The following is a 25,368-nucleotide window of genomic DNA, read 5'->3' as shown; positions in this document are numbered from 1 at the left end:
TTGGCTGAAGTCTAGAATTCTATGTTGCAGACCATTTCTCTTAGGAGTTTTGAAGTCAGCATTCTGTTATCATCTAGATTTTGGTGTTGCTCTTGAGAAGGTCCAACCCATTCTGATTTCTGATTCCTTTTCCCTTTGTTGTGGTGACTTGTATTTTACTTTTTGGAAGTTCCTTCCTTCCTCCCTCCCTCCCTCCCTCCTTCCCACCCTCCCTCCTTCCCACCCTCCCTCTTCTGGCATCTGATTCTGCTAAAACCTCACCACAAACCTTTTCCAAATCTTTTCAGTGAACGTAATCTTTTCCTCTTCTGAACTCACAAAGCATTTTTATGTTTAGTTTTCTTATGACTCATGGTCTGTCTCTTTTTAACTCTTTGTTTTATCTGATAAATTTTAATTTCTCACAGTAGGTAATGATTGTCAGTGCTTCACACATAGTAAATACTCAATTCTCTTGGATCAACATGAAGTTTCTAGTCTTACGATTACAAGTATATTCTCATTTGAAGATTTGACAGGATATAGACCATTGCTGTACACCATGGTTAATGTAAGAGTAGGGTACTGTTTCTATTTGTAGATGCTTTTCTTGAAACTTGCATGGGCATAAAATATGCAGTGCTTGTGTGTTACCCAGGTCACCACTCGCAAAAGCTCAGTATCTTGTTGTATAGTGTGACAATGCTCTTTATGGAGTGTGAGAGATTTCTTGAAATTTGGATAGGAGTCAGTCTTTCATTAGGACTTTTCCTGCACTGTATTCTCTTCCTGTATCCTGGGATAGGGTGGGTATCAGCATTCTTTGCAACTTGCATTTTATCAAATCTCTGTGCTTTCATTCTAGCTGGTCATAGAAATGTTCCCTCCATCTTTTTTCCCAGTCATCTTGGGGGAGAAGCAGTGATTCTGTGTGTGGTTTTGCCTCCCAATTTCTCCTCTGGGCTTGGATCCATCCTGGGGAGCCTTGTCTGGCGGGACATTTGCTTCTTGGTAGCCCTCTCTCCAGCCACTTGTTGGATGAACCTTGTCTCTCATTTCTTGCTCATGTGTGATGGATTTTTGTTCATCATACTGTAAACTTATTATTAGTGTTTAAATCTCTGGTTATTTTATATGTACATACCGTAAGTGAAACTTTTTTTTAAAAAATTGAGTGTTGTGTCATGTTTGTTTTTTAACCCAATGACAGGTCTACAGATTGTAGAATTAATGTTTTTGGTATTTTTAAAAGTGGCTTATCACAGCTTTCTGTTCAGGTACATTTCTAAGTTTCTACAGCCAGGACAGCAATGATTTCTGTTATTATTTCAAACTTAGTGTAGACTGACACAAAGTGGAATCAACGAATATGGTCTAAATTTTTTAGGAAAGTTTTCCCTCATGGGTACTTGACTGTTCCTTGAAAACACAGCGAGTGCTCTGGGTGTCGAGAGAGAATTGTGTGCATGAAGGCTGTCAGTTAAAATCTCCTGAGAGACTACTCTTCCAAGGAGTTGTATCTCTCAGTGGCAAAAACCCTCCTTCCTGGTTTTCATACTCTTGCGGGAGGAGGTCATTTTCACGTGCACTGCTCAGATCTGATTTTTTAGTGTGCTGTGCTCTCTTGAGATTACTGATGATTCCCTCTTGGTGCCTTCTCTCCAAATGGTTGTTTCCATTCAGCACATGGTATGGAGTGACATTTAATAAGCACCAGCCTGATGAATGCCTTGATATGGTGTTGTCAGGGCTACTTGGCATAGCTGACCGTTGAATCAGGACCTCTCTGGAGGCAGAAGTCAACAACTGAATCTCAGAATTAGACAAGCCTTGATCAGATCGTTGAAGGATGTTAAGCCAAGTTTGCAGAGTGTTTCAAGGAGGAGGGAGTGACCAGCGGCATTGAATTCTGCTGATAGACCAAGGAAGATGGGTCTTGAGAACTCCTTTAGCAACATGGAGGCTGTTGGTGACCTTGACGGACAGTTTTGGAACCATGGTGGGGAGGAAGCCTGATTGGAACAGGGTTATGGGAGAAGAACCTGAGACAACAGATATTTTAAAAATTTGGCTGTCAAGAGGGTCAAGGTGTGGTAGCTCGAGGGCAAAGTAGGGTCAACAGAAGATTTTGTACTATTATTTTAGCATTTGGAAAAATACAGTATTAACAGCTTTTAAAGGCTCAAAGTTGACATCTGAGTACTATTTTCCATACTGTTACGGCTTTTAAAAAATTTTATTGAAGTGTAGTTGTGTTGTGTTAATTTTTGCTGTACAGCAAAGTGATTCAGCTATATATATATATATACATTCTTTTTTAAAAAAAATATTCTTTTCAATTACGGTTTATCATAGGATATTGAATACGGTTCCCTGTGCTGTACAGTCGGACCTTGTTGTTTATCCATCCTCTATATATTAGTTTGCATCATACCATTATGGTTTTTAGAGACATTAACAGTGAGGCTGGAGATAGAGCTCTAACCTTTCTTGGGGTGTTCCGGTCAGGAGAAGCTCTTGGGGAAGAGGATGGCTGAGGAGTCTTGATGGATGGGAATGGTCAGCCTGAGGGGTAAGGTGGGTCCCCAGGCACTGGGCATGGGAGGAAGGGTGCAGTTATACAGGGCACAGTGCGGGCTGTGAGAGGGGAAGTGGTGGGAGAGAGGCTGGACCCTAGCAGGTTTTCAAGTACCAATTTAAGAGGTTGGGAAATCTTTAGGAGGGAATTTATTTCAAAGGAGTAGCTCCAAGTGTTATAGAAAGGCAGTAGGTTGTGATCTCATGCGGAAAGAGTGAGGAGGATTAAGAGGCTTTAAGAATGTGTTTTATAAGCTACGTTTTAGAGGTCAGCCTGCTTCTGGGTGCATAAAGTTGCTTTAGAAGTGAAAGCTGATATTTAGGTTGATTAGGTCATCCTGCAGCTTGCTTGTGGTAAGTGTCTGGGGATGATGACTTTCTCTTTATTCGCCCCCACGTTATTCATTCTTCTCCATTTCTCTTGGAGAGTTAATACCATTTGGTAAGGAAGAGTAGGAGTATAGTTTGTTTCAGGACTTTGTTCTTCAACAGCTCAACGATTCTAGAAATGACAAATTCTGGAGCCTGGCTCGACTCACAGCAGCGGGTTTCTTAAGAACTCTCTGGATGACATTGTAACCAGGGAATTATGCAGAGTAAGGACCAGTGAGTGAAGGGGATGCCAAGGGTATGTGTGTGGTATGTGTGTGGTGTGTGTTTTGTGTGTGTGTGGTGTGTGGTGTGCATGTGTGTGTGTGTGTGTGTGTGGTGGGGGGTGTGTGGGGTGTGTGTGTATGGTGTGTGGTGTGTGTGTGGTGTGTGTGTTTTCTACAAGCTTACTCTCCGTGTTCTAGATGAACAGTTGATTTCAGCACTGAATCTATTAAAGAAATCTAGATAGATAAGGGTACAAAAGAACTCTGGGTTATTGGTATAGTAGTTTTTATGATAATGTTTAATAACTTTGAGAATTAGGGTCTGGACTGCCTTCTGTGCTGGTTAGAAATGACAGGGATTGATAATCCTTCATTTTTTATGTGTTCCATTTTTTGTGATTCTTAGTCATGGCTCTCTTAAAGATGCCCTTGGAGGGCTTCAAGGGTATGGATTGCCTGACCCCACCCCTGGAAGGTCAGAGGCAGCAGATCTGAGCAGGGTCCAGAATCTGTATTTTAACTCTCATTAATTTTGTGCCTCCTCTATCCCAGCCTTTCCTTTAAGAAAAAACTGTACCAAACATCACTGGTTAGGCTGGGAAAATGGAGTGTTACCTTGAATTGAACTTTTTATTAGTAATTCTGTGCTGTGGATGATTTAGTAGCTAACAGCAAAAGGTATACTTTAGTATATTTTCATTTAAGTACACAAGAGAATGATTATAGAAGTTTAAGAACAACTATGTTCTCTCTTCACATAATTTTAGAGCTTGATTTTATGTTACATTGTGTGTATATGTATGTGTGTGTATATATGTGTGTGCACATGCATGAACGTGCACACACACACCCCCCAGGTAGAAGTGTGTAACACTTAAAATGAAGTCTTTTTTCTTCCTTCTCCCCGAGTCCCACCCCCAGGGATAAACATTGCAAATTTTGGTGTGCATCCTTGGAGACATTGCCGTATGCACACATACAAGTGTATGTAACTTTGTCTTTACAGAAATAGACTCAAGCACACATGCTGTTCTGAGCTTGCTTTGTTCACTTGTGGTCTTAACATTCTTCTGTGTCAGTATATTTAGACCTGTTTGTAGGGGTTACTTTGAGCCACCAAGGCAGGCAACCTCCTTTTCTTCAGATAGGCTGTGACATGAGCTTTTCAGACACACAGTATATGTTGCTTGCTTATTAGAATATCTCAGTAGATTGGATTGGGAGGATTAATAAGTATTTCATATTGGACCATGGGAAACCCAGCATACTTCAGAGGAGTTAATATTTCGTGTGCAGAGAGTTTTGCTCATTTCTGCAGTTCCTATCACAATAGTGTATTGGCGTCTGAGCCAAAGGGATGTGCATGCAGGAGTGACTCCATCATCAAAAAAAGAAAATTGACTCAACCAAAGATAGGGAGCCACTTGAATTTTCAGTCAGTTGGGATATTCTTGATGAGGTCGATTCCTTTTCATGGCAGGAGGTTATCCCCGTGTAAATTGTTGTGTTCCCTTTTGGTGATGCTAACTTGCTGTCTGTTCTTTGATACAGGATCCAAACTACTGGATACAAGTGCATCGACTGGAACATGGAGATGGAGGAATTCTTGATCTCGACGACATCCTCTGTGATGTGGCGGATGATAAAGACAGAGTGAGTGCAAGTCCAGGAAAGCGGCTCTGAGTGCATTCTGTGAAGGCGGGGGAGGGCATGGGTGGGGGGAGCACTTTCCTTCCTGTTTCAGACACATGTATTTTAAAGGACATTTGGGCCACTCATACTGGTATGTTTGTTTTTTAATAAGTATCATGAATATTCCCAGGGTATAATGATTTTCTTGATATCTGGGACTTAATACTAGGTTTTGAACTTTTAAAATTGCAGCGTTTTAAATGGAAATATCTTTAAGAGGTTTCCATGCCATCCCCCCCTTATTTTAACCAAATGTAACATCTTTCCCGACAACTCAGGCCTGTCATTATGCTCACTGTTTCCATGTGCGACATACAAGGTCTCTGTTCTGATCCCAGTGGTGGCCCATCCCAGCAGCTGGCATGGCCCGGCTGCATCCCACCCTCCTCCCGGTGGGCTTGGCTTTCAGGAAGCCGCCCTTTCCTCTGTGGCTCCTCTCCGAGTGCTGTCACACTGCAACAGCATCTTCACTGTTGGCTGTGATGGAGGCATCACTGGCCTGTATCCACCCTCCTATCTGTCCTCCTTGAGGGAATGAGGCAGAGGAGTGACTCAGAACGTGTTAGGAATCTGTGGCAGGATGTTGGGCTCTGGCACAGGAGTCAGCGGATTCTTGATTGCTTGAATCCAACTTGAGCACGCTCTGGCCACACCCCCTCGTGTTTGACCTGCTGTGAGTTGCTGGGAGGGCTGGCAGCCACATCCTCACCTGTTCATCGTGGCCTGTGATAGCTCAGGGTGGGCTGCACAGTGAGGTGACTGCGTGGGGTTGAGGAAGGTAAATGGCCCAGTGCCCACTCCTGTTCCTCCCGGGAGCTCTCCAACCGCTGGCCCCTTGCCTCCGGGGCTGTGGGCTGGGCGAGCGCAGCTGCTGTGCTTATTCCCGCCTGAATTCCTGACAGCATAGCGCCTGGCTCAGAACCGGCCGATGTCTTATGCGTTTTCTTGAAATCTTAAGGAAAATGGAAACTTCCGGGGTACCAGGTATTGTGTAACGTCACGGATGTTTGATTCACTAGCCCCTGCCATCGTGGGGTTTGTTCCCTGCAGCTACCGTGGGCTGGGAGCATGTGGTGTCAAAAATGCAGAACTTTCCTGCCTGTCTGTGATTTGCTGCTCTTTCTCCTGGGGTCAGTTCTCCTTGTCAGGCTCTTCTGTGAGCCAGGAATAGGGTGGCTCTCAAATCCTTTTCCTGCAATCCACATGAAGAGCATCCTCTAGAGACTTAAAATATAGTCATCTTATTGTGCAGCTCAGCTCCAGAGCCTAAACTACAGAAATTTATGAGGAATTTAAACAGATTGCCCTTTCCCAGCCGTAATGCTGGAAAGAGATGAGCTAATGTGTTGTATTGATCTTTTCATATTTTCTCTTCTCCCTTCCTCTTTCTTTTCTTTTTTCTTTTTCTTTTTTTGGTTGTTTCTCTTCTATAAAATAATACAGCTTCTTATGAGGAAAAAGAAACATACAAAGAAGGAAATAGTCACCCGTGACCCCCTTACTGCTTAAAGCTCATTACTGCCGCTATTTGAGTGGGCTTTGCATCCTGACGCTTTTTTCCTTCAGAGACAGACACACACTTTCCTCCTCTTAAATAAAAAGGATTGAGTAGTAGCCTGCTTTTTTGGAGTTGATGATAAATACATTTCCACATCCATTAACCATAGCTATGCCGACATTGCTGCACAGTATTTTCTTTTAGGGATTTATGTGCTCTTTCATGCGTCCTGTTTTGGATTCTTGGATTTCTGTGGAGGAAGCTGAGTGGTCCTGGGTATGTCTTTTGCACCCAGCAGCAGTGGTGAGCATTCCTGTTTCTCCACCTGTTTCCTTCCTTCCTTCCTTCCTTCCTTCCTTCCTTCCTTCCTTCCTTCCTTCCTTCCTTCCTTTTAATTGAAGTGTAGTTGATTTACAGTGTATGTTAGACTCAGGTGTACAGCAAAGTGATTCAGTTATATACATATACATATATTCTTTTTCAGATTCTTTTCCATTACAGGTTATTACAAGATAATGAAACCTGTTTCCTTTCTGATTGAACACAAATGTAGTTTTCCCCCAAGTTGGTGCCATCCTACTTTATTCAGCCCACATGGTATAGCGCCGGGCAGGTTCATGGGGCACAAGTAACGCTCCTCCCTGCACCCCAATCAGTGTTCACTCTCCAAACACAGTTCACATTTTGAGTAGGTAGAGTATTGCGATGTAGATGTTCAGCCATAGGATTTTAAAAAGAACTTTAAAACCATATTGGGACTTATTTTATGGCCTTTTTGGTGGGCATTTCATGTGTACTTGAAAATAACGTGGACTCTGCAGCTGTTGGATCTATAAAGATCAACCAGGTTAAGGGGTTTGATGTTCTTGTTTAAATTTGGGGGCAATTTGTTACTCAGCAACTGAAAATAATACACTCTTCTTTCAGCACAACCATTAGATCGCACATAAAAACCAAAGGTAAAGGAAACTGTGTAATCTAAAACAGCTGCATATTGAAATCATAGGATAAACAAACCGTTTTTTAGATTTTATATTCTTATGTGAATTTGATGATAAATCTACATTTTCTGGAATCTTTTATTATATATCCTATGTAGGTTAAAAAAATCTTTTAACCTGAGAAAAGGGTTTTAAATATTAGTAAGTAAAATAAGTTTTCAGACAATTTTACATCATGTAGATTAAATTCAGTTTCCAAATAGAAAAACGGTAGAGGGTACAAGGCACTGCTGACTAAAATAGTTTTTAAATCATTGTTTTATTTGTTCAGAAATATTTAAATATGTGTATGTGTATAATTAATTTAAATTTTTGAAGGAGCATCTTAAAGGACCCATTGTAAGTTATAACTATGAAAATATAATTAATCCAGAATCCCAGCACCCAAATTCACCCGTGTTGTTGGATGCATTATTCAAAGTGAGGGATTGTGTGTAGTGAGTTGTATGGCTCTTTTCCATGGTTCTGAAACTTGATTCTGATTTAATCACCCTGGAGTGTTTTCAACTTTTCTTGGCAGTTTCTCTGGCTAAGGATCTTGACACCTATTTTGCTTTTAGGTTAGAAAAACGTTCTCCTAAACAATAAAATTCCTCTTTAAAAACATGTCCTGTTTTAGGAAACTCCTCTGGGCACCTGAATTTTATTCCCCACCCCACCCCAGGGTGCTATTTCTGCTCACAAACTGTGAAAACAAGGCTTCAGTGGCCCTGCCTTCCTGTCAGTCTCTGTAATGGGGAAAACTCTCTCAGAGATACAGATTTTATACCTGGTCACTGAATTTGTAAAATTATGAAAAAATATTTTTTAATACAGGGAAATGAGGATTAAGAGGCAATAATTCAAATGATCACGGAAGAAAATTGAAGTATCTATTTAGCTGTAATTTTGCTTATTATCCTTTAGTTATTAGAGTTCAACGCACAGCACTGAGGAAGTTTTCATTTAGTGCCTATACGATTCCAATTCTAGGGTTTACCCAAATGTATTCAAAATGGTGTGAGTGTGGGTTGTCTTGTGTTCTTGGAGTAGGTTTGATTTTCTGAGACATGGACTATCCTAGGTCTACTTTGGGCATGAAGACGTGCCCTGTTTGTTCGTCCCTTCTGGACATTGCTGCTTCCAGGCAGGGTGGTCATGCTGCTCTGTTTACTCTTAGGATCTGATTCTCAGTCTTCTCATTGACATTCCGCCAAATTGTGAAAAGCTGAAGTGGATTTCACGCCATCCCCAGCACTGTTTACAACAGCCGTAATGCGAGCCTTCCTGAGTGCTGCGCTGCGTTCTGTTTGAATTTCTTCCTCGTTTGCTCTTCATTATTTATAATTTACTATCGGTGAGCCTCTCTCAGTTCTCTGTCCCTCCCGTCATTCCCTCTGTGAACTACAGTAAACTTAGTACATAGACGACAGAGTAAAAATCCTGGGCATTCACTCACTTCTCCCTCCAGTCTGGCACCTCACACTGACCTTGGGTGGAAACAGGTTTCAGGGGGAAGTGACCAGCACTTAGAGTCGGGGGGTGGGGGGGAAGGGTGCTTTTGGCGGTGGGGGGGGGATCAGCAAGAAGAGTGTCTTTTTCTCACTCACACCATTGTCTTCTCTTTTACGTCTTTGGTGCTGAAGGTGATTTAAGATGTGGCGTCAAGCATTTCCTTTGTCACACTGGGATGTCATTTTGTTTTGACCTAGAATGATGTCATGTGTGTTCTGTTTTGGCGATGACCTTGGGAAATAATCTTCCACTATCGGTGTCCTGCTTTTTGTACGAAGGGTTGGATGGCATAGCAATGTAAATTCTTTGAAGAGTTTGTGTGTTTAGAGTGGGGTCCAGGCACCGTGAAGGGTTGTTGTGGAGACTGTTGATTGCTGCTTGTTGGAAAGAAGCCAGGATTCTCTGGGGGACAGTCTGGCCAGTGTCCTCACATAGAAGAATGTGGAGAAAAAGAAACTTTTAAAATGTATTGGGATTGTGGGCAAGCAGCAATTTCTACATGTCGGTGAAAGCTAGCACAGAGGCATTTATGGAATAGACAAGTCAAAGCTGCAATGTTGAACCAAAGCTGAGTGCCCCTCCCCCTGCTGGATAAAGGTTAGGTAGAGAATTTTTTCAAACCAGGGTGCCCGAATAATAATAATAATTTAAAAGATAGCACATATAATAATTTTCTTTGAAAGAAAAGACTTAGTCTTTTTTTTTTCTTTCAGTATTTTTAATTAATGTAACCAGTTTGCTGAGCACCTATTGTGTGCCAGGCATTGTGCTTAGTGCTGGGATACATTGTTGAACGAAAGTAGCCATGTTTCCTGCTCTACTGGGGCTTATGATCTATTGTGAGAGTCAGAATTTCTGATAAGTAATGATTCTGAGGAAAAGGACCGGTCCTGTGGAAGATGTGCCCAAGCTCAGGGTGAAGCAGGACTTGCCTTAAAAAAATGCGACCCAGCTGGAATCTGAAGGACAGCCAGGTGAGAACGAGGGGGTGTTAGGGGATCAGATTTACATGTGAGAAATATCCCCAGCTGAGTGTGTCAGGAATGAATGGGCAGGAGGCAGAGTGGACCCAGGGGGGCCAGTGTGTGGGTTTTGGGGGAGGTGGGAGACGGATATGGAGGAGAAGGTGGAGAGGTGGGGAGTAGGTAGATCTGTGGTGGCTTAATAGGTAAATGTGACGGTGAGGTTATTCCCCGAGGCGGGGAGTGCGTGCTGGGGGCGCTGACTTGGGACCCAGTGGGGAGATCAGGATTTAGTCCTGATTTTAGTCAGTTGGGGTGCCTTGGAGGTGTCAGTTAGGCAGTTGGATATTTGGAACAGAAGCTCAGACAGATGTATGAATCTTACATAAATTTGTTAAAAAATCAGATTAAAACAACATTCAGAATATGGTCTAATTTTACTGCAAACAGTTATGTACATTGGAAAGGGTTTAAGGGACCGACTGAAATAGTTATCTCTGAGGGTGGAGTAGGTGAATAACTGGGGATTTTGTTACTTTCTGTTTTTTAATTTCTCCATAATTCTCCTTCTGCCTAATTCCAATATGAAGAGAGCATTAGGCAGTTCTAAACTGAGGTTAGAATAGAAACATCTTTTTTTTTTTTTAAACTTTAGTATGAATTGGCATAGGGAAGGAATAATTTAAAGAGTTTGCTAACTTGGAATTGAAATAATTTGTATAAACAGACTTCGTTTAACTAGATGCCTTGATTAATTTCCCCCTAAATGGATTTCTTTGAGTTAGGTTCTGAAGAAGAAAATATTTAAATTAAATGCCAAGTAGAGCATTAAATGGCTAATTAATTAACTCAAAGGGATTATTTCCCAACACGTAAGTATTTCACGAGTACTGGTTCGCCCCCAGCTCGTCAATTTGTGGGTGGGTGGGTCGGGGAGCACAGGGCCAGGTGTAGCAGAGGTGGTGATGGGTGAGGGGTGTTAGTGCAAGGGAACAGAAAAGGGGGCCCGGGCCCTGCATGGCCCCTCGGAAGCAGTAGGAGCTTTGGAGGTGGGGACTCTCTGTAGAGTCTTGGCTTGTCAGCCTTCCTGAGGGAGGCGGTGAGGACTTTGCTTGGCTGGAGCCGCCCGGTGAGTCAGGAGGAGTGGGGGACAGTTATCATGTTAATTGTAGGCTAGGGCTTGGTTCCCTGGTCTGCTGCATGTTGCTTTTCTATTGCTCCATCAGCAAGGCGCATCTTCTTTGGGGGGTCGGGGGAAGGAAGCCACACTGCCTGTGTCTGAATTCTGGCCCCATGACTTCTTTACTTTATGAGCAAAGTATTTAATCTCTCTAATCTCAGTTTTCCCATCCCTAAAGGGAGGTTAATGATTGTACCTACCTTACAAGGTCATATTAAGTTTAAGCCTGAGAATTTGTGTTAAAGTTTCAGCATTGTGCTTGGCAAAAATAGGACCCCAGGAAATGGTAATAACTGTCATCATTGTTGGTCACCATTGCTACCACCATTCATTGAATTAGGTGAACTAGTCATTCTTTAAATACCAGTTTCTAATGGTTTAAAAACAAACATATAAGCCAGGCTATCTTAGGTATTTGCTTTATAAAATGAATTTCTGTAGATATTCATTTTCATTTACTTATTTTACATTCCTATCACTTTGAAGAGAGCTCGCTACATAATAGGTGCTCAGTAACAGTTGAGGGAAGAAATATGTTATTTTCTGCATCTTTAGAATTTGAGGATTCCTAGTAAGCTGTCAGTATGTATGTTCTTTTCTGAAAAGAAGCAAAGATCCCAGTTTTGATTTTTAGTATTTAGGAGCCAACAAGGACTGTATCATTAAAAACCAAAACAAACCAAACCAAAAGTCTTGGAATCAAAAGCAAAGGCAACAAAAGCAAAAATAAACAAGTGGGAATACATCAAATTAAAAAGCTTCTGCTCAGCAAAGGAAACTACCAATAATAGGAAAAGGCAACCTACAGAATGGGAGAAAATATTTGGAAACCATATATGTGATAAGGGGTAATGTCCAAAATATGTAAAGAACTCAAAAAACCAATCAGATCATATAATGGACTGAGGAACTGAATAGACGTTTTTCCAAAGAAGACATACAAAATGACCAACAGGTACTTGAAAATGTGCTCAACATGACTGATCATCAGGGAAACACAACTCAAAACCACAGTATCACCTCACACCTGTTAGAATGGCTGTTATCAGAAAACAGGAGACGACAAGTGTTGGCGGGGGTGCGGAGGAAAGGGAGGCCTTGTGCACTGTTGGTGGAAATGTAAATTGGTGCAGCCGCTATGGAAAACAGTATGTAAGTTTCTCAAAAAAATCAAAACTAAAACTACCAGAGGATTCCGCAATTCCTCCTCTGAGTATTTAGCCATAGAAAATGAAAACATTGTCTTGAAAAAATATCTGCTCTCCCATGTTCATTGAAGTATTATTCACAATTGCCAAGATATGGAAACAACCCAAGCGTCCATCCACGGATGAATGGATAAAGACACACACACACACACACACACACACACACACACACACACACACACACAGAGGAATATTATTCAGCCATAAGGAAGACCAAATGCCTGTCATTTTTGACAACATAGATGGAACTTAGGGAATTTATGCCAAGTGAAATAAGCCAGAGAAAAAGAAATATGTATTGTATGATCTCATTTATATGTGAAATCTAAAAAGGCCAAACCCGTAGAAACAGAGATTATAATGATGGTGGTTACCAGGGGCCGAAACGTGGGAGGAAAGGGGTGATGTTGGTTGAAGGGTACACATTTAAGATGAATAAGTTCTGGGGAGGTAATGAACAGCATAGTGATTAGAGTTAGTAATACTGTATTACATGCTTGAAAGTTGCTAAGAGAGTAGATTTTCAATGTTCTCACCACAGAAAAGGTATGGTAATTATGTGACATGATACAGGTGTTAGCTAATACTAAGGTTGTAATCATTTTGCAGTGTAATAAGTGCATCAAATCAACACTTTGTACACCTTAAACTTACACAATGTTATATGTCAATTACATCTCAGTTAAAATTGGGGGGCAGGGGGAAGGAAGGCCTTGTTTACAGTTTTAAAATATTACTTGGCCAACACTGACAATTCTCCAGAAAAACAGCACATCTCAAAACAAGTGCTCCAGAATAAATGCTGTGAAAAGCTGTTTTATATTAACTTTCAACTTTTAAAATGTTGAGCCTAGGTTTTCTTTTCTCTCCTATCTAGAGTGAAATGTATACAATTCAACTTTTCATGTATATAATAAACTGTTATCATCACAAAAAGGAAAAGAAGGAGGAAGGTAGATGACTGTTGGTTTCTTCCTCATTAATATTTTCTGAATAATTGGAGAAGTATTTATAAATGATAAACAAGATCATCCCATTCATTCATTCATACAGTTATTCATGTATAATCATGTAGAAAATAGCAGGGTTTTTTTCCTCCTGGATTTTATAGTAAAAGAGGAGGAAAGTAGGAAGAGCCTGGACCCTTTGATCCTCTTATAATTCCAAAATAAGTCAACTAATAAAACTGAAGCCTCATGTGCTATACACTGTAGCAGGATACGGCTGTAACTTTGTATCAGCCCTGAGAGTTGGATAGATGGTAGTGTCCTTGGTTTGAGAAGAGGGAGAACCAAATATACTTCCTGAATCTGCAGATCTCTTTCGCTTCTTTGGGCGATTGACTGGTCCCAGATAACAAACATTTTTATCGTTGGTTGGGGTTGGAGAAAGAGGCTAGTTTAGCTAGTAAAAATATATTGATTTTAACGACTGTCTTTAATTTTGTTAGATTACTTATATGTAATCTTCTTATATGAGTGCTTGTTAAAATGCTGGGAGGTTAGTGCCATGTATAATTGTATCACAATTATTGATTATTATCACAATTATGGATGCCTCAAGTTCATGTATCAGACTAAAATTACAGCATCTGTTTGAGCAAAGGTTAAGCAGATCTTACAGATTCACTCATTCCTTCATTCATTTCATCTTTCTGACATTCATTCAACAAACGCTTTTCAGTCTCTAATATACTGGAGAAACAGCTGGAGGTGCTGAGGGAATATCGTGTTGGGGGGTGTCCTCTTATCTCACAGAGCTCTCCTTGCAGTGAGGAAAAGAGACTCCAAAGGCAGTGAGTCTGGGCAAGGACAGCTCTCAGGAGGAGACAGGAGGGCTGATTTCAGTGGCTGAGAAGGAGCTGGATCTGGGAACAGCTGCAGGCAGAGGGAGCAGCATGTACAGCAACCTGACGTGGAAAAAAAGGGTCCTGGATCCTAAGCGAACGAGCGTGGCATGGATGCAGCAGGCAGCTGGGAGGGGGGAAATGGTGGGGTTGGAGAGGAAGGGGGGGTATTAAGGACTATATTAATCAATTTGAGATTTGCTACTAAATGTAATAAAAAGCCCTTAAACTGTCAGACTGCGAAGTGATATAATTAGAGGTGTATCTTTAGAAGGTTGCTTTGGGAAGAATGCATTGTAGGTGTGAGCAATGAGCGCAAAGAAGACAGAGTGAGGGTGATTTTAGAGTCTTAACTGGAGCTAGGTGGGGGGTACTTTGGAGGTCCATTTCATTTAAATGCAAGATGTCAGGGTTGGAGACAGTCAAGTCTCTTTCCTATTGAGACATTTAACTGATTTTGCAATGCCTTTGAGACATCCAAGCAGAGATGTTAAGTAGGTCATTGGACATATAGCTCTGAAGCTCAAGGGAAAGATTGGAATTGGAGGTATGAATTTGGAAATGACAACTATATAGAATAGATGGTATTTAAAGGCATGTGACAAATAGCGTTTCCACGTGGCAGAAATTTGCAATCATTCTAACCTAGTCATTCTAACCAGTCTTTATTGGTTCCTCCAACGGTGCACACCCTCAACTTAATACTTGCCTTCACTGTGATGGAAAATCCTAATAACATTTTAATTAGGAAATTAGTGTTAAAATGTGGAAAAGGAACTCAAGTTCTTCTGAGTCAAAACATTTGAATGAGAGTAACATGAAATTTAGATTTTGAGGAAAACAACTGAGTATAAAAGGCTATAAAGAGACAGCTCAGGGAGATGACTCCTCAGACATGAGGCAGTGATAGTATTATTTCTAAGACACGCGCAGAAAATCCCACTCAGAAAGCCTTGAGAAATTTGTGAGTGCTATAACCATTTGATCTTAGATGGCAAGCACCTGACTGCCACCCAGGAAAGAGCTTATTTAATATAATAAAGGCACATAGTATAAAGCCAGAAACTCACCTGGAATAGGGGAATCCTAGAATCTGTATCCTGTATTTCAGAATTCTGACAGTCCCTGCACTGGAATGCCTAATAGATTGCTTAATTTCTTTCAAAATATTAAGCAACACTTCTTTTTAAGGGGACAGTCAAATGGCGATTGTCCTCAGGCATTTTGTTATTAGCAGTAGTGTGTAGTGTCAGCAGAGATTTCTCAGTACTAGGAACTTGAGACTGAAACCTAGCTGCAGTCACATTATTATTATTTTTTTAATAACAGCATCATTTTCTTTAATTTGGCTCAGACATGTTTATTGAGCACTTGTTCCATTCCAGGCAGAACTTGAGATGTTGAAGGGAATAGGAAATGCTTGCCTTTGGGGATCCATCATAAAACAGGAAGATGAAAATGCTAACAAAATATTTTTCATCTAAAACACTTTTGTTCCACATTCTAGAATTTGGTTATCTCTTTTCTCTCTCTCTTTTTTCTTAGTCTAATTTAAAGTAATTCCAAGTACTTTTAAAGCAAGAAATGGTCCATAGGTAGGTGGGAATATTCAGGCTGGATAAGTTAGGAGGTATGTTCAGCGTCCAGACCAGAAATGCTTCTAATCCCTGGCAGTCTAGTGGTTAAGAGTTGGTGCTTTCACTGCCGAGGGTCCAGGTTTGATCCATGATCGGGGAACTAAGATCCCACAAGCTGAGCGGCACAGCCAAAAAAAAAAAAAAGAAAAAATAAGCCTTTCCCTCCCCCAGAAAGGCAGTCTTGAATAAAGATAATTCTGCCTTCAACTGACATAGCAGATGACTACTTTGTTTAACATTGTCCCCTTTAAAATTCCCCTACTTGTATGATTTATCAGCTAGATATTCTGGTATAGGCTAATGTTCGGTTATGTAGTTTTTTCAGTTATGTAGTTTGTTTAATGATTGGTGTGTGTTTTTAACAATAATATTGGTGTGCCACTTGTGACAAAAATAAACTCTTAGGATTATGAGCTAAATTTAAAAATATTACCTTGACTGTACTTCCTTTCAGTCCTTGAGTTAGGCTGTGTGGGTCCCAAAGCACTGAGTTTTGTGGGGCTCTAGTGTTAATAGTACCATGAGTATTAATTGGGTTGTGAATATTTGTAGTGTTCAGTACTCACTAGAAACTGAGTTCTCTGATTTCTCATCTACCTTATTTTCCTGTCCCTCCTCACACTCAGCATCATTCAGTTAGACCTGAGATAAACTGCATGAACAATGCTCTTGCTGCCTTCAGAAGGGACATAAAATGCCCTCCTCTCCTTTCTGGGACAGAGGATGGATGTTCCAGACTCCTATTTCATTTTTCTTGTGAATATTTTGTCCTATACCTTTCTGAGTAAAAGTATTTGAGCATCAGATCACTCCACTTCTTATTCACTGGCAAAAAAGAATGTTCAAGGAGTTTAGAAAATAGTCCTGCTAAGTAAGAGGGCTCCTGCTTTGAAGTAGGGGTTGGGACTCCATTCTGTCCTAGAGCTGGCTGTCTGTTTTGGCAAGGAATGAGTTAAAGAGACTTCTTTGAACCTGCTGTGTTTACTCACATTCTGCTGACTCCAAGGTGTGTTGCTATACCCTGTGTCACTCCTGACAACTACTCCTGGCCTGTTTAACTGGTGAAGGGTGTTTTCATTTGATGCAGTGGAAGCTGTGTCCCTGATCTCCCTGCTGTATCCAAAGTTCTTGCTTCCATGGAGGGTTACTTATATGGAGAGGGTTCTGTCCTATATTTCCCACCTGTTTGCAATTTGTTGCCCTTTCTAGAGGACTGAGCAAAACATAGGCTGTGTATCTGGGTTTTGGGGACTGTTTATCTGGGGATCATTTTTTTCTGTAGTTATTTTTGGAACCTGAGTCACTGTGGATTTTGCCTTCCTAATGGGTTGAGATGGCAGACAGATTGACAAGGAAACCCGCGAAGAACTATTACTCCTTTTCTGGAACCTCTCGGAAAGATTCAGTGAAGACACTGAGGTTTTCAAGGTCATTGAACCTCAAAAGAGTCACTGCAGAAATCAGCAAAAGGAAGGTTGGTACATAAATTTCTTATCCCTCTAAGTTTTCTTTGGAGTTGAAAATAGTTGCAACTTTTGGAAAAAGTTTCTTGATTAATTTGAACATTCTTTTATAGTTTCAAAAACATATTGACATTTTCTGCACCATCAGTGGGTTTGTGAATGTTTATTATCTATTTGTGTGTATGTTTGTTTATTTTTTACATGGGTTTAAATTACTCACTGTCACAACACAAGGTCCTAATGTTATCAGAAGATTCTGATTCCTAATGCGAACTCTTCTCCTAAAACATTGTTTTAATGAGGCCCCTCATGCTACCCTAACATCTCACTGAAAGGATTAGTTGACTTTTGTACATAAACAAAATATTAGAATAAAAGCAAATTAGTGTTTATATAATTTCATAGGAATATTCCATAGGACTATGTGGAATTAAACTGATTTTTTCCTAAAAAATAGTTGGAGGCTATCACGCGGAAATATAAATGATAGGAAGCGATTCTGGCTGTGTGCTTTCTTGTTGTTTTGTTTTACTATCTATTTGTTGAGTATGTAACTTGAGGCTGTTCAAATAATACATACCACATTTTTTTAAAAATAGTATTATCTGTTAGAATTGAAAAGATTCCTCCTCAATATTAATATTTTTGGAGGTCTTTTTCTGTTACTGAACAACAATAATAATTGGTAAAAAGTCAACTAACATCTCACATAGAATGTGATTTTTTTTTTCCTTTCATCATTTATTTTTGGACAAGTGCCATGGCTTTTGTGTGCCCCCCAGTGGCCTTTTGGTAGAATGGTTATTTTTGAGCTACGTTAACAAGTAGTCACGATTGACATTACAGAGAAGTGCTTCAGAACGACTTCCTCCATATGATTCAAATTCAGCTCAAATACGTGATATTTATCTGGCTAGTTTCTGAAGGATGTGTGTTTTGGAACATCTCTCAATGGTATATAGAAGTGGACACTTAGGGGCTTCCCTGGTGGCGCAGTGGTTAAGAATCCGCCTGCCAATGCAGGGGACATGGGTTCGAGCCCCGGTCCACGAAGATCCCACATGCCACGGAGCAACTAAGCCTGTGCGCCACAACTACTGAGTCTGTGCGCCTAGAGCCCATGCTCCACTACAAGAGAAGTCGCTGCAATGAGAAGCCCGCACACCGCAAGGATGAGTAGCCCCCGCTCGCCACAACTAGAGAAAGCCCGCACGCAGCAGTGAACACCCAACACAGCCAAAAATAAAAATAAATAAATTAAAAAAAAAAAGAAGTGGACACTGAAAACTCATATGTATCATCAGTTCTACACTTATTTTGGTCCTCACATGTCTGCTAAATCTTGAGTCATTTTAATTTCCTCTTTTCCCCCTTCTTTTCCTTGTTGTCATGGAGAACCTTGACATATCAGAAACAAGTCAAGTCTGAGACATTCCAAATCACTCACCTTTTTCCTCCAGCAGAAATCACAACCCTAACAGATGTTAGGAATTCTCAACAATCGTGATTTTTTTCAGTGTGATAGTTGTTTATGTGCAGATCAGTATAATTTGAGTTGAGGACACAGATTAAAACCTGTTTTTAAGAAATTAAACCTTCTATATAGAGTATACAGAAAATAATACCAGAAATGAATGAGGAAATTAAGGGCACTGATTCAGTTGGCAGAATCTTTTCTCTTCCGCCTTGAAGAAGCATCAGGTTGAAAACTCTGCTTGAACTTGAGCACAGGGGCCTGCATGCTGGAATCCCGTGCTTGAGAATTTCAATGTGAGTGCCCTGTCTTGCCATTAAGGATTCCACAGCATTGTTTATAGAAGTAGGGTGTTCACCTTGAGTTCTCTGCCAAAGTCCAGTTTGTCTAATTAAATTCTGCTGAGCGTTTCAAACTTCCTGCCTGAAACAACTTCTAATTGCTTGTAGTTCTAGGGGTGGTAATAATAGTGATGGCATTCTGCTCTCATTACATGTTTTTAAGTGATTACATTCCAAGCTGTTGGGTAAGATGAGATTACTTTTCATGTTAAAGATGAGACGTGGTCTTTTGGAGGATGCACGGGGACATTGGCTGTGTCGCTGAAGAGCAGTTAGATTCCTGCTCAGAGTTCCTGGGTCATTATGTGTGTGGCAGTGGGTGACACTCATGACAAAGAAAGACATGGTTTTCTTCCCCCTCAAGGAAGACATGTCCCGTCCTCAGAGCCTTGTTTCTCTGATAGAGGCCAGCGTGTGACATTTAAGCAACCGTATAATTTCAGCTTTGTGCATTGTTTTGCTTGAGGAAAGGTTGCCATAGAAAATAGGGTTCAAAATCAGGGTTTGTATACTTTTGCGGGCCGAGGGTTAATGATTAAGACAAGAGTATGATGATACCTCTGAGAGTTGTCAAGAGAGTTAAGATCATGTATTAAGTGGAAAAAAACTAAGAGAAGCAGAAATGTCATATCTTGGACAGTTTGCTGGGCTCACAAGACAAAGCATTCAATTTAAAGTGTGTGAGGCTGAAAAATCTGCCTCAGCCAAAACACAACCATTTTGGAGTAAATGGCTGGAATTCATGCATCAGGACGTGTGCATGGTCCAGTGTGTGGATTTCAGTCATTTACTACAAAACTATCATTGTGATCATTTGTCTATATGTCTCTGTCTCTATGCTGACTTACTTCTACATCTTGATTATATAGAAAATCACAGTCTAGACGTGGAAGTCAGCAGAATGACACATTCTGACAAGGTTGCTTAATGGTAGAAGAACAATGAAGCTAACTCAGAAAGTTAGATGGCTTTTTAATTCAGCAAAAAGAAACCCTAAGAACTGTAAGTTATATAGACGTACATTTTATCTTGTTATAGAGCCTTCCTTTTTAAGTAGAAGACACAGAACTCAAAAGAAAGCTGCTTTGGTCTTCTAGGGCCTAAAGATAATTATTTTGAACCCCTTTGTTAATTATCCTCAGGTACAAAGCAAAGGAAATTGGGTGGATTTTGTATTCAAATACGCTAGAAATTTGTAGTATCCATCGTGTGTGTGTGTGTGTGTGTGTGTGTGTGTGTAGAGATAACATGCTAAGGCTTTTTGTCTCATGCTTTTCCGTGTTCTATTAAGAGCAACACGTAGAAGGATCACAGTTGATCGAAGTGTAACTCTGTGTGCTCACAGTTGTATTTTTATACCAATCATTCTTTCCACGATAGACAGTGCCACTCCTCGTCAGTGAGAGATTGCAGTTCTTTCCAAAATAATTCAAAGTACAACACTGTTTATCATAAAACACTAAAACATATGTTCTTGTTAAGTGCTTGTTAGAAAAGTGTCAATACTTTAAGAATATGTAACAAGTTAGGAATATGTAAGTTCTATTTCATAAAATGTAACCACCTTTTTTTTTTTTTAAAAAAGAGAGAATGACTTAGAAAGTAGAATGTATATGTGTGGATAAGTTGGAAGAGTGTTTTGTTTCTTTGTTACCAGAATAGTTTCCTAATCATAGCAGGAAAGATAATGCTGCTCACTGATGTCACCTAGATGGGAAGAAGTGTGACATTGATAAGTTTTGTGACATTGCTTTGCTGTGTCCATATGACGTCATCAAGTTAGATCCCCTCTTACTCCTGCGTTGCAAAAGTTGTACATTCTTGCTTTTTTTCACAGCCTCAATTAATAAGAAGCTCCTAAACTTAAATACAATTTATATTTTCAAGAATAGCTTATGTATATATTTAATATTACGTTTAGCTTAATAATAGCTATGTAATTCGGTGAAAATGTGCATATTATAGTACTCCAAGTATTAGTTTAAAAAATACAAACCTTTAGTATTTGCTACCCTCAAATTATTCTAGGGCAAATAAATTTTCTTCCAAAAACACGCTGTCCCCAGATTGAGCTATTTCTGATTTGGATTGAAGCAAGGCCTCTTTAGTTATTTTTAGGGAAATTTGTGCTGGGAATTAGGCATTAATTGTACTCCTTAGTTCTCCTTTGACATTTCTTGATTAGGTGGTTTCGTCTGAAACGGCAGCCAAGTTAAAGTAGGCTGAGATAATTTTGAATTTAAGAATAGATGAATCCAGAGCTTTTAATACTTAAATGTCAAAGAGAAGTGAAATGCGTGTAGGTGACCATGATGAACTTTATCATCCTTGAGGCGAGCAAAAAAAGACTGTTGAACACCGTGTTTTAGAAAGCATCAAGCAGGGCCTAGGTCTTTAACTTTACTCTTTTTTTTTTTAAAATTCTTTTTAAACAAAGTTAATTTAATTAATTAGGCTGTGCTAGGTCTTAGTTGTGGCATGTGGGATCTAGATCCCTTACCAGGGATCGAACCTGGGCCCCCTGCATTGGGAGCTCAGAGTGCTAGCCACTGGACCACCAGGGAAGTCCCTAACTTGACTCTTAGTCTACACCCCTTACTGTAGTTAGCATCTCACCATGTCATAATGCCAGCCAAAACAGGCCTTGGCGACCAAGAGTCAGAAGGACCAGCATGAAACGTGGCTCATAATGAATACAAAATTTAGGCCGTGTAGTTGGAGAATTCATATATGTTCTTTCAAAAGGCAGCAGCTCTTTTATCGGAGGGTCTTCAAACAGGGTGGAAACAAAGCAGCCCATCAGTGTGGTGTATATGATTTATGTTATGAACTGTGGGCTATGCATGTTCCTGAGGAGGAACCGTCTCTGTCAGTTGAGAAAGGATGGTTGTTCCTGCCATGTGGGGCATGCGGTTGCCTGGTTAGAGTGACTGGGTGTTTGGCTGGTGGTAAATTCCTTGTCTACCTTTTTGGACTGTGAACTAAATGCACTGTAATTTATGTTAATTTGTGCTTTGAAAGTCTTCAATTTGGTACTTGATCATAAGGCTGGGTGAGAAAGATGAAGAAATGTGCATAAATAACAGTGTTCCTGGGGAGAGGGAGAGCAGTTAGCCTTTTGAATCAGAGTCATATGTAAATAAACCTAGGTTTTTTTTCAGTGATATATCTGTTTTCAAGTTGTATCTTTAAAACCACAAAGTGTGTTGTTTTCGAAATTCGTGACCTGCTTCTCTGTCCCTTAGGAACTCTGCTCCTGAGTTCTTATAGCACTTACAGCCTGTGCCGCTCTTCTTTGTAACAGTTGGAACGATTGACATTCACTTTCAAAGAATCAGTTCTCTTTGATTTGGAAACACATATAATCATTTTGGCAAGCATTTTGCCTTTTCGGTTTCTCCTAACCCTGATGTTTCAGTGTCTCCTGCGGCATTATATGGTAACATTGACCCTTAGTGTTTAAATTTGCCTTGAATTTAATTTTCATATGGAGTTTGAAATACATATTACTATGATGCATATAGTAAAAAAATTTTTTTAATGTTTTTTTATCACTATGATCTAAATATCAACAACCAAGCAAACTTTTAAGTATTTATTTATTTATTTTTGAATTGTTTGAACCTTGTGGAGGAGATAAATGCATTACCTGAGGAAGTTGGTTTGAAATTCATTCTCTTTTAAAATTTGATTTGCATTCATTGCTTTATATTTATTTTTCCATACTGAAATTGGCATTTTTATACAACTTGAATATCTGTTGATACATTTGAGTTTCCTGAGTCAAAACTGTTTCTTAAATGCAAAAAGCAGTGGCTTGCCTTTATCATACATCTTACTCTTTGACTGGAGCCGTGACTGTGACAGAAATAAGGTATATAGAATGAACCCAGGGGCACCTGTCTGATGCTGTGTGTAATGCAGGCCGAATGCTTATTTCTTTTGATTTGAAGACTGTAATTCCTCCTGAGGTCTCAGCTTCTGAAAGAGTGGCCACTGGCAGGTGTCCTCCATCATCTGACCTTGACCAGTGACTCTGGATTCACTGTGGTCTCAGTTTTGTAGACTTGATTGGCTGCCCACGTATTGTTAAAGAAACCAGTTGAAAAAAGAGACAGAAATGCATTTCTGTGCTTTTTGTGAGGCTCAGTTGCATAAAACTTCAGGTTCTAATGATCTCAGCTCCTTTCTTGCATTTGGCTGTCTCTTAAAAACAAAGTTGAAAGTGTACATAAAACAAAACAACAAACAAAATTCCTCTCGGATCAAGTGTTGTGGGATTGTACTTGGAGAATTTTTATAGCTTGATTGGACTTTAGATGTCATTTAACCTTGGGATTCTTTTTTTTTTTTAATTTTTTTAAAATTTATTTTTGACTGCGTTGGGTCTTCGTTACTCTGCGTGGGCTTTCTCTAGTTGTGGTGAGCGGGGGCTACTCTTCATTGCAGTGCACGGGCTTCTCACTGTGGTGGCTTCTCTTGTTGCGGAGCACGGGCTCTAGGTGCGTGGGCTTCAGTAGTTGTGGCATGTGAGCTCAGTAGTTGTGGCTCACGGGCTCTAGAGCGCAGGCTCAGTAGCTGTGGCACACGGGCTCAGTTGCTCCGTGGCATGTGGGATCCTCCCAGACCAGGGATCGAACCTGTGTCCCCTGCATTGGCAGGCGGACTTCCAACCACTGTGCCACCAGGGAAGTCCCTAACCTCGGGATTCTTAACCATGGGTCGAGCCAGATGTCGTAGACGCTTAGAGACACTCTCAAGCATGCTTGTGGGGGCCAGTCGGGGCCTCCCCCCGCCCCCATCAACCTCTAGTGAGTCTGGCCTAAACCACTGAATGCTGACAGGTGAAGAAACAGCTCTGGAGAAGTTAAGGGACTTATGGAAGATAATAGAACTATGTAGCTGAAGATTTGAGAATAGAACTCAATGGCAATGAGCATAGGACGTGTGCTCATCATAGGAAGAAACAAGAGCGTGAGGCTGCGGGCCCTGTGAGTGACAGCTGAGCCAGCACGCTGGTGTTGTTGGTTGGTGTTGTGTTGGCTGGTGTTGTGTTGGCTGGTGTTGACTAATGTTGTGTTGGCTGGTGTTGTGTTGGCTGGTGTTGGCTTTCACGCAGATGTCCCTGTGTTCTGAGGTAGGTGAAGGAGCGTCTACAGCTGTGTAGGTGTGACCTCCGGTGGAGATAGGACGCCGGCTACTAATGTCCCCTCAGATTCCCACACCTGGGATTTTTATCTGCAGTAACAGCACAGGTAAGCTCTTTCTTTCGGATCAAGATTTAAAAGTCAAGATCAAAGTATCTAACCTGGTTACTAAGTAAGACTCTCTTAGCTCCTTTAACACAAAGTATGACCTTGTTAACAAAGTTATCTAACTTTGGATAGCTTTTCAGTAGCAATCTGAGGAGGATACATAAGTCGCTTTGTCATATGGTTTATATATTTATTCTTCATCATAGAATTTTAGGATTTTCCATCATAGGCTTGAAAGCCAAATTTTTAATAAATAACTTTGGAATACGTTTTTCTGTCTATATTGAAAACCATCAGAGGAGTCCAGATATCTTAGGTAAAATATTTATTTATTTTTGGCCTCGCAGCTTGCGGGATCTTAGTTCCCCAACCAGGGATTGAACCCGGGCCCTTGGCAGTGAAAGCGTGGAGTCCCAACCACTGGACTGCCAGGGAATTCCCTAAAATTTTTTTTTTAATCACCTTTTTTTTTCTTGGTTAACAGGATTTTTTCCCCTTTACCAGTTTTTTTTTTTCAATTTTTGAATTTTATTTTACTTATTTTTTTATACAGCAGGTTCTTATTAGTTATCCATTTTATACATATTAGTGTATACATGTCAATCCCAATCTCCCAATTCATCCCACCATCACCGCCCCCCCACCACTTTCCCCCCTTGGTGTCCATACGTTTGTTCTCTACATCTGTGTCTCTATTTCTGCGCTGCACACTGGTTCATCTGTACCATTTTTCTAGGTTCTACATGTATGCGTTAATATACGATACTTGTTTTTCTCTTTCTGACTTGCTTCACTCTGTATGACAGTCTCTAGATCCACCCACGTCTCTACAAATACCCAATTTCGTTCCTTTTTATGGCTGAGTAATATTCCATTGTATATATGTACCACATCTTCTTTATCCATTCGTCTGTCGATGGGCATTTAGGTAGCTTCCATGACCTGGCTATTGTAAATAGTGCTGCAGTGAACATAGGGGTGCATGTGTCTTTTTTTTTTTTTTTTAATTTTTAATTTATTTATTTATGGTTGTGTTGGGTCTTCGTTTCTGTGCGAGGGCTTTCTCTAGTTGTGGCAAGCGGGGGCCACTCTTCATCGCGGTGCGCGGGCCTCTCACTATCGCGGCCTCTCCCGTTGCGGAGCACAGGCTCCAGACGCGCAGGCT

At 40.5% G+C, this 25,368-nt stretch overlaps 1 protein-coding gene across 13 annotated transcripts in view; it reads left to right on the top strand.

The window, feature by feature from the left end:
• The window catches only part of PARD3 (par-3 family cell polarity regulator), a 628,388-nt gene that overhangs the window by 101,755 nt on the left and 501,265 nt on the right, over nt 1-25,368 (top strand). For all 13 annotated transcript variants that reach the window (XM_061179018.1, XM_061179012.1, XM_061179004.1 and 10 more), the window contains exon 2: nt 4,704-4,805. In XM_061179018.1, coding sequence (XP_061035001.1) covers nt 4,704-4,805 — 102 coding nt within the window. The remainder of the gene's footprint in view (nt 1-4,703; nt 4,806-25,368) is intronic.

This window comes from Eubalaena glacialis, chromosome 2 (assembly GCF_028564815.1).
Source record: "Eubalaena glacialis isolate mEubGla1 chromosome 2, mEubGla1.1.hap2.+ XY, whole genome shotgun sequence".
Lineage (NCBI taxonomy): Eukaryota > Metazoa > Chordata > Mammalia > Artiodactyla > Balaenidae > Eubalaena > Eubalaena glacialis.
The sequence above is the reverse complement of the archived record's forward strand: the minus strand, read 5'-3'. Positions and strand labels throughout refer to the sequence as shown.